Below are 9,039 nucleotides of genomic sequence, written 5' to 3'. Positions count from 1 at the left end.
GTGATACTGAGTAATCAGACAAGGGCTGGGAGGAGGGGTACTTTATAAACACCACAGGGAGAAAGGAGGACTGCTCTTCTCTCACACGCTGCTGAATCTCAGGATCTCAGCGAGGTCATAGCCAGTCACAGCAAAGGAGCTCCCCGAGGGGTCACAGAATCGGGCACCACACACCTGGGTGTCAGGCACACACTCACCATGACAGTGTTCCACCTGGGGGAGAAGAGGGCTGCTCAGGGCCTGCTGCCTCAGGCTTGGGCCCCCCTCTCCACTCCTGCCACCACACACACCTCAGTGTAGCCACTCTCTGGGCTCCTGCTCAGTTTCCAGATGTGTACAAAGGTGTCTTCGGCTGCAGAGAGAAGCTATAGAAAAGGTGGTGGGCTGAGTGGGCATTGGCACATGCCGACAGGGGACCAGGATAGGCTGGGGTGCCTGGTCCAGATACCCAGGGAGAGGGCTACACTGAGCAGCAGACAAGTCTGTGGACTTTCTCTCAACATCCCCAGCACCAGGAACAGGGTATGGAGGGATGAAGAAGGAGACTGACCTTGCCCACCTCGGGAGCCAGGTCCAGGGCGCAGATGGCCCGGGCATGGGCGCTGATCTGGACATGCAGAGTTCCTGTGCCGGCCTCATACAGACGCACCTGCCCATCCCCGTAGCCTGCTGCTACTGTCCCATGCCACAGCTGCACGGAAGGGCATGGGACCCTGCAAGGGTGATAACCCACTTTAATTTCCTTGGACCCCTCAGGAAGGCATCAGTCTCCTTCCACCTCACCTACCCAAATCCTGGAATTCGGGTCAATAATTTGAATTCGGGCCCTGACCGCCAGACACACAGCAAGCCTGAGTCATCTGCCGTCACCATGTCAGCCACACAGTCCTAAGGAGAAAAGCAGGATCAGTCCTTCCCTTTCCCCCTGCTGGGTCCTGTATACAGAGCAGGAGGGGAGGGGACACAGCATTTGCATCTTTGTCTCTCTAGGGAAAGGGCAAGACATGCAGCTCTCCTGGGCTGAATGGAGGGTTCCCCCAGGATGCATAAAAAGCTTTCTTTGCTTTCCTTAGAGCCTCACTCCCTCTGACCCCACAAACCATGTGTTAGGAGAGGGATATAACTGTCTTCACTGGAAGGATAGTAAAACTGAGCCCATAGTGTTACAACCTTCTGGAGGTCCTGCAGGGAGCCAGTCACAGTCATGACTAGAGTCCAAACCTCTTGAGAACCCCCAACTCCAGGCAGCCAACATAGCCCATGGGCCCAGCTGTGGGTCAGGTGCAGTGGAGCATATGAATTAGAAGATACATCCCCTGCTCTCAAGAGGTTTGCAATCCAATTAGGGAGACAAGAGTTGTCTTTGAGAGTAGTACCGATTCAGGGTTCTGCCAAGGGAGATCAGTGAGAGCGGAAATAGGGGGATGGCTTCCCAGAGAGAGTGGCACTGGGGGTGGGTCTGAATAGGTAGGACTTGCCCAAGTCCAGAAAAGGAAGCTGCATGTGTCAGACTTGGAAAGCATCTTAGAAAACATCTGTCCCAACTCCTCAATCCACACTAGTATTGAAAAGTGTTCATGAACTACTAAATGCCACGTAAATGGAAAGTCAGGCTTCATCACTGGACTTAAGGTTGCTGAAGCCTAGGAAAGTGCAGCAATTTGCCCAAAGCCATTCAGCTGCTTAGTGACAGAGTCAAGACTTAAACCCGGGTGTCCTGCCTCCCAAAATGGGAAGGCTCCCAGGCTCCTTGGAATTGGTAGGGGGAATCCACTCACCTGTCCCTGGGCAGGTTCAGTGGCAATGTCTGTGACTGGTGTCTGGTGTCCAGCCAGCTCTTCACTCAGTACAATGTTGGGACCCTTGGCTGGGATGTCAAACACCAGTATCCGGCCCGACCATGTTCCTGCGGAACCAGTGCCCCACTGATGGCTTCCTGATCCTCCCCAGTGTCCAACCACCACACGTAGCACTCCCGCCATCCCATAAACCTTCATAACAACCCCCCGACACGGGACCCCAACAGCTCTGCTCCTCCAGTGACCACCATTATTCTATCCTACCCTGCCCCTCTGAAGCCCTCCATGCTTTTCTGGAGTCTCTAAGGGCTTCCTTCGATCCCATCCTTCCCTCTAACCCTCAAAGATTCCCTCAAACCTTCAGCATCTTCCTGGCCAAAGCCCACACCCCTATACTCCAGCACCCCCCAATTCCCTGCCTTTGGCCCCCTCACCCACACAGATGAAGTGGCCACTGGCAGCAATCCCTCGGGCAAACACAGCCTGTACTGAGTATGAAAGGGGAAAACAATTAGAAATAGCACCTCCAGCCCCACCCAACACTCCCTACCCTGATGGCACTCAAGTCCTGCAGGTACCTGGAGATGCATCTCCAGAGTCCAGTGCGTGCCAATAGACCATGACAGAGCCATCTGACTCGTACATCTGCAAGACAAGAAGCAAGGATGGGGGCACAATCCAGGCTGACCTTTGCTGAGCTGTGTACTTCACATATTCATGTCAGGCCTTAGCCCATTTAATCCTCAAAACAACTCTGGAAGGCAGGCAGTTTTTATTCCCATTTTACAGAGGAGGACACTGAGGCTCTGATAAGTTAACTAAATTGTCAGAGGTCATACAGCTAGTAAAGGGGCAGGTATTGGAGATGGCACTTGGGAACTGGAAAAGATGGGAGAAAGGAAGATGAGAACCGAGGAAGAATGAGCTAAACATGTGAAAAGTTTGTAAGCATTTAGAGACAAGTAGGGAAGGGTCTAGGGGCTTTGGGGAGGAGTTGAGAAAACTCTACTGGGGGAGGGTAGGAAGCACCTCTTCTTACCTGTATTCCTCGATGTGAGGTGAGTACCAGCAACACTCGGAAGGGGAGGACACACCAATGGACCTAGAGGGAAGTGGCCCAGTCGGAAGAAGTGGTCAGAGCAGAGGACAGGAGGACTCAGAAGAGCGTTAAATCAGAGGGTTAGGGAAGGCCTATTCCTTGAGGTTTGGAGAGGAAGGACAGAGCTTAGGACCGGGTTCAGCAACACCACTCACCTGGGTGATAAGCGGAGGGCTCACTCCGGCTCCCTCCTTAGCGTGGAGCTGGCGCTGGGCCAAGGGCACACCTTCAGGGGCAGCGCTGACAAGCTGGGCGCTGGGTCCATGGACTACCCCAAAATGTGTGAGGTTGCGGGAGGGCAACTGCAGCACACTGAGGTTGTTGCACAGTGCAGCGGCCGAACCTCTAAGGGGAATGGAGCGCTCCCGGCGGAACATCCTAGTGAAGAGAGGCTCGAATCACAGGCGCGCTGCGAACAGTAGACAGCGGTGATTACAGCGGGAGGAATGGGGGGTGCTGTCATGAGGCACTAAAGACCACTGGGAGTGGGTAAGGATGTGATGGGGAACCCGAGGATGGCGATAGGAGAGTCCGGAGCGGGGAGGTCTTGGGGAGCGGGAAAAGGGAACCCTAGGGCTGAGTCATGGGGCGATGGGGAAATCCCAGAGGAGGAATGGTGATGGCACAGGACCCGATGGCCCCAAGCGCCCGAGCGAAGGCGGGGTGAGGCAGGGTAGCCACCGCACCCCTCTTCCCTCAGCTGGCACCCTGAAGCTCCCGGCGAGGGTCAGAGTTCACACCCGTAGGTCGGCTTGCCTGACTGCGGAATCTTGAGGTCCCTGCGAATCCACCGCCACCATAGAGACGACGCACGTACGCACGGCCAATAGGCGGGGCCGAGCAACCCAAACGTACAGAGCGCGGCGCGGTTGCCAGGGCAACTGTGGGCGGGGCGAGTCGGCCTGCGAGGGGTGAGCCTCTCGGTGCTAGGCGCCGTTGCTAGGGCGACGGTTAGGCAGGAGCGGCGGCCGCAAGGCTGGGAAGCTGCTTGAAACCCCGGGGTTGGAGCGACCGCTGCGGCGATGGCTCACGAAGGCTCGGTGAGCTTCAGCTCGGCTGGGGGTGCGCTGGAGCACCGGAATCGGCCTTTAAGGTCGGTGGCGGGAACCATGCATCGGGTAGGCTCCGCGCTAGTCGGCGCCGGCCCACCATGGGAGCGTTGGTGGTGACCAAGGAAGCCACGTCGGTCTCGGGCAGAAAATCTACATCTCCACCACGCACGCTAACACGCTCTGCCACAGTCGGAACCTGAAGGAAAAAGTCAAATGGGTGGTGCAGAGCCCAAGAACAGGGCTTTTTGGAAGCAGCTAATGCATGTAATAAGTCTCTTATACTGAGGTACCCATTCAAATGGATAAACCAGAATTGGTCAGGCATTGGGGAGAGGTGTTGCTAAATAAACTCCCTTTCAAGGATTTTTAAGAGAAAGAAATGGATTAAACAACTCTGAGGCTGCACTTAAAAGTCAAATTGTTTATGGGGCGCCTGGGTGGCTCAGTCAGTTGAGCGTCCGGCTTTGGCTCAGGTCATGATCTCAGGGTTTGTGAGTTTGAGCCCCACGTCGGGCTCTGTGTTGACAGCTCAGAGCCTGGAGTCTGTTTCAGATTGTGTCTCCCTCTCTCTCTCTGCTCCTCCCCCGCTCGTGCTCTGTCTCTCTCTCTCTCTCAAAAATAAATAAAACATTAAAAAAATTTTTTTAAGTCAAATTGTTTAAAAGCCAAGGAAACTTTAAATAAAACAGTTTTGAGGAGGTTTTGTGCTATAATATTTCTAGCCCCTCTGGTCAGGCCATGTCTAGGCACGGTCACTATCACCGGTGCCACCCATGAAACACTGGGAGGGTAAATACAAGAAACAGACTCTCCTCTCCGGACCCTACGTACCCTGCTCTGGCCAAGCCTGGTCTGGGCTGTGGGTTATTCCCTGGATTTGCCACCAGGGCTGTTTTCACCAGCAGAAAAGGGAAATGACACTTAAGGAATTTTGAGGTTCAGTGTAAGGTTTAGGAAACACCAGATTTGGGGGAGAATGAATTTGGGAGGACATCTGGTATGAAGCAATAAGGTTGGGGTGAGGAGGCAAAGATTTGGGAAGATTACATTTAGAGGTACATTTTGGAAAGAACCAGGTTCAGAGAGACTTGAAGGAAAGTGAGGAGGTTCCCAAGAATCTGCTCATAAATTTCTTATGTCCCTAAAATGAATTTATGGAACCAATCTTTTTCTTTTTACATGGCGTTTTCTTGATTATAAAAGGATAAAGCCTCATTATAGTACAGAGAACTTATAAAATAGAGAAGAGCACAAGAAATAAACATATCCACTGTTACAGTTTTGGTATTTTCCTTTTCTTTCACACATAATGGTTTATACAACTGAGATGATATTGATATGTCATTTTATACCCTGTTTCTATCATGTATCATTACATCATAAGTATTTTCATGTGCCATTGTAAATTCTTCCTAAAGATTATCTTTAATCATTGCATAATATTCCATAATATAGAGGGCACACAATTAACCATATATTCTTTTTGTTACACATATGTTTTAAATATGTTTAAATGTTTTAAATATTATGCTATTGTCAGTGACAGCTCAGAGAGTATTGAAGGATATATTGTGATTTTCACTTCAGAATATGCCTTAAAGGAAGGAAGGTTGGACACCTTTTCAAATGTTTGTTAGTCATTTGCAGTTCCACTTTTGTGAAATGTTATGTCCTTTGCTTATCCTTGGGGTCTTAGGCTTTTTATTATTTTTATATGAGTTTTTAGTATACTTGGGAATATTTATCCTTTCTTATATTTATTGCAATTTTTTGAAAGCAGGATAAAGTCAGGTTCTAGGGGCAGACAGACCTGCATATAAATTATGACTCCACTACTTTCTTGCTGTGTAATGTGGGCAAATTCTGCAAAATGAGGATAAAAATAGCATGTAGTCTAAAAATGAAAGACTTGAGTCGATTGTATGTAAATGACTCTGTAAATGGTAACTACTGTCAGCTTGTACTTAGGAGTGTTTTTAAAATATGTACAGGAAAAAATTTGCATATATATATATATATATATATAGCTATTTCTTTATTATTTCTTACATAGCTTTTATGCTTCGGTAGGTCTTTCTCGCCCGGAAATTGTATGACAATTTAACCTATTTTTTCCTACATTTAATTTTTTGCTTATATTTTTATTTCATTTGCATGTGTGTATCCTTTAATTCATCTGGAGTTTATTTAGATGTATATTGTGAAATGAGGATCTAAGTTGATTTAGGGGAGGGAGGAGGCTCTAAAGAGCACTAATCATTTATTGACTCATTAAGTTCTTTGAACTCTCAAGAACTTTGAACCTTTTGAACTAGTGCCAATAGCAGGGACTGTGGCCTTAGAGCTATATATAGTTTGGGTATACTCTGTAATGTCAAGCAAGTGATGGTTAATTTGTGTTGTTTCAGTTTCTTTGTAAAATGGATTTAGTGAGGTGTTAAGAAAATTAAATTAGCTAGGTCAAACATCTAAAAATGCATCTGACACATCGTAGGCTCTGTTCCTTTCAAAAGGCTTTTCCTTCCTACTGGACAACTTGAGAAAGCTTCTTCCTAGCCTATAGCTGCGTCCCCATTCCACTTTTCCAGGTTTCCTGCCCTGATTGCCCCGTTCTTTCCTCACAGAGGCAGATCCGGGACCGCGGGGTGACCCGATCCAAGGCGGAAAAGGCGCGACCGCCTACGGTTCAGGTACCACAGGTGGACATCGTGCCTGGGCGGCTCACGGAAGCGGAATGGATGGCGTTCACGGCCCTCGAGGAGGGAGAGGATGTTGTGGGGGACATCTTGGCTGATCTGATGACGCGAGTAATGGACTCTGCCTTCAAAGTCTACCTGACCCAGCAGGTGGGTCTGGATGGGGGTTCTCCAGACCATCTCCACCCCGTCCCCCCAAACTGGGCTAAGACCCTCTCTCGCCCCCGTAGTGCATTCCATTCACCATCAGTCAGGCCCGGGAGGCGATGTTGCAGATCACCGAGTGGCGCTTCCTGGCCAGGGACGAGGGAGAATCTGCAGTGGCCGAGGACCCCACGTGGGGCGAGGACGAGGAACCTTTGGCATGCACGACGGATGCCTGGGCTCAGGGATCAGTGCCCGTGCTGCAAGCGCCCGCCTCTGTGGGGCTGGAGGAGATCTTCCAAGGCGAAGTAAGCACAGCCCCCAGCTCCCTCCGCCCCTCACCCCCCTACTCTGCGCCTCGCCGCCGCCGCTGCGTCTTCCTTCTCCTCACGGCCTCTCTGGACTCCTCCACCCTTAGTTCCTCTCTTCCCTTTCCAATGTGTCACTATCCACCCTCCACCCCTAACCTCGGTGTATATCCTTAGGACCGAGGGAGCGTGGACCAGATCTCTTTAGGAAGATCGTGGACGGCGAGAGGCTCTCAGGAGCAGATGGAATCTTGGGAGCCTTCTCCAGAGCTGCGAGTCACTCCGGGCCCCCCACCTACCCCAGAGCTGTTTCAGGAGACAGGGACCGAGGGCCTTTTAGAGGAACTGGACGTCCAGGCCGGAGACCATCAGTCTTCGGCTGGATCCTTGAACTCGAGCAGCCAGCTGTCGGTGGAGATGGCTCTCGACGGCAGTCCCCCACCTTTTCCGGATCTGTCCCAGGTAGCTAGCACCCAGGCATCCGCCCAGAGGGTACCGCCCCGCAGCTCCCAGTTCTCGCTGGAGGACCTCTATCATTGCACCGCCCAGCCGCACGCGGCTGGGGACTGGCTGAAGCTCAAGAAGGAGAAAGTGCCCCGCATGGACGGCCCCTCCTCCTCATTCGAGCCAAAGGAGCCTAGGTGCGCGGACGCGCAGCGGGGCGCGCGTCACTACAGGGTGGGACGCATGGCCCGGGCGCGCCTGGACCCCGCGCGGCTGCCGCGCCACTGGGTGCGCCCGCTGGCTGAGGTTCTGGCTCCAGACTTCGAGGCGCGCCCGCTGGAAGCCTACCGCCGGAGCAAGAGGGGCTGGAAGACCGAGGCTCCGGCCAGACCCCTAGCACCGAGCCCCGGTGTCCGCGTCTCCCTGACAGTTTTCTTTTCTCTCTCGCCTAGTGCTCCTTTCCGTGTTTTGGGCCCGGGCCCTGCTCTCCAATCCCCCTCTTTGAGCTTAGGCCCACCGCCGCCAGGCTTTGGGTCAAAGTTGGCCTTTCCCAGCCCTGGGCTTCGCTTTCTTGCCACCCACCCAACCCTCCAGGATCTGGCCCGGAGCCCCAGCCCTAAACAGTGGCCAGGTGCCAAGTGGCCCAGTGGCTGGGAGGGGGCGGCTGAGTTGCTGGGCGAGATGTGGGTAGGCCGCTGCCACATACCTCTGCATGGCCTTCATCCCAGGGACCTGGAGGGTCAGGATCCACACAGGTGGTCTCAGACGGCATCCCGAGTCCTTGAGGCCACGTCCCAGGTGATGTGGAAGCCCATGTTGCTGCCTGAGGCAGTGAAGCTGGCTCCTGGTGTGAGCTTGTGGAACCCAACCACCCAGGTGCTGCTCAGATCTGCAGTACCCCAGCAGGCAGACACAGAAGGCAGCATCTCTCTTCCCATCCAGCAGCACCCCATCCAGACTGGTGCCCCAAAGCCTCAAGTGACCATGAGACAGCTAACGAAGAACTCAACACCCAAAGTGTGGCCACTCCTCTCCAAGGACCTGACCCATTCTGGCTCCTGAAGCTCAGCCAGTACTTTCCTTCTTTCTACTTGCCAGAATAAACACCTCAGTTGCTTTAAGAGTTGGCCTGATGTCTGTCAGTTTCTTCCAAGGGTGCTTACTCAGGAGCAGTTGTCCTGACGGCCTGGAAGGATATGGAACACTGGGTCCAGGGAATAACTCCATTTCCACCCTTAGGAGACCCTGCATTAGGGCCAAGGTTGCTCCCCAGCAGAGGCATTCTGGAGAACCATCTCCCTCTCTACAAAGGAATAGACATAAGGGCTACAGGTGGGGTCTGCTTCAACTGGACGAACTTAGAGTCTCTTTGCAGTAGGGGACTGAGGGGACAGCCCTGCTTAAGCACACCATGATTAAAGACGGGAGAAATTTGATATTTTGCTTCTCCAGTTCTGGAGCTCATAAATTCACCTTAGGGTGGAAGTCCAAGTTTCA

General features: G+C 52.4%; 2 protein-coding genes across 4 annotated transcripts; one reads left to right on the top strand and one right to left on the bottom strand.

Annotated features, from left to right (window-relative positions):
- Positions 1-26: 26 nt before the first annotated feature.
- On the bottom strand, positions 27-3,712 carry WDR54 (WD repeat domain 54). Of its 3 annotated transcripts, none has more exons than XM_030310925.1 (10): positions 3,639-3,712; positions 3,054-3,276; positions 2,839-2,901; positions 2,378-2,444; positions 2,234-2,287; positions 1,779-1,906; positions 788-888; positions 551-713; positions 291-365; positions 27-213 (listed from the first exon to the last, which is right to left on the bottom strand). In XM_030310925.1, exons 2-10 carry the CDS (start codon positions 3,273-3,275, stop codon positions 82-84), a joined length of 1,005 nt encoding a protein of 334 aa, XP_030166785.1. In that variant the 5' UTR covers position 3,276; positions 3,639-3,712; the 3' UTR covers positions 27-81. The 3 variants fall into 3 exon arrangements, with proteins under 3 accessions (XP_030166785.1, XP_030166782.1, XP_030166783.1); XM_030310922.2 differs by having other exon boundaries at positions 3,655-3,712; XM_030310923.1 differs by having other exon boundaries at positions 3,054-3,307; positions 3,639-3,709.
- Positions 3,713-3,873: 161 nt separating this feature from the next.
- On the top strand, positions 3,874-8,659 carry CA3H2orf81 (chromosome A3 C2orf81 homolog). The gene is made up of 4 exons (XM_030310904.1): positions 3,874-3,938; positions 6,575-6,796; positions 6,877-7,098; positions 7,276-8,659. The coding sequence occupies exons 1-4, from the start codon at positions 3,921-3,923 to the stop codon at positions 8,602-8,604; spliced, it is 1,791 nt and encodes a 596-aa protein (XP_030166764.1). The 5' UTR covers positions 3,874-3,920; the 3' UTR covers positions 8,605-8,659.
- Positions 8,660-9,039: the final 380 nt, after the last annotated feature.

The sequence above is a fragment of the Lynx canadensis genome, chromosome A3, assembly GCF_007474595.2.
Source record: "Lynx canadensis isolate LIC74 chromosome A3, mLynCan4.pri.v2, whole genome shotgun sequence".
Lineage (NCBI taxonomy): Eukaryota > Metazoa > Chordata > Mammalia > Carnivora > Felidae > Lynx > Lynx canadensis.
This window is presented reverse-complemented; position numbering and strand designations above follow the sequence as displayed.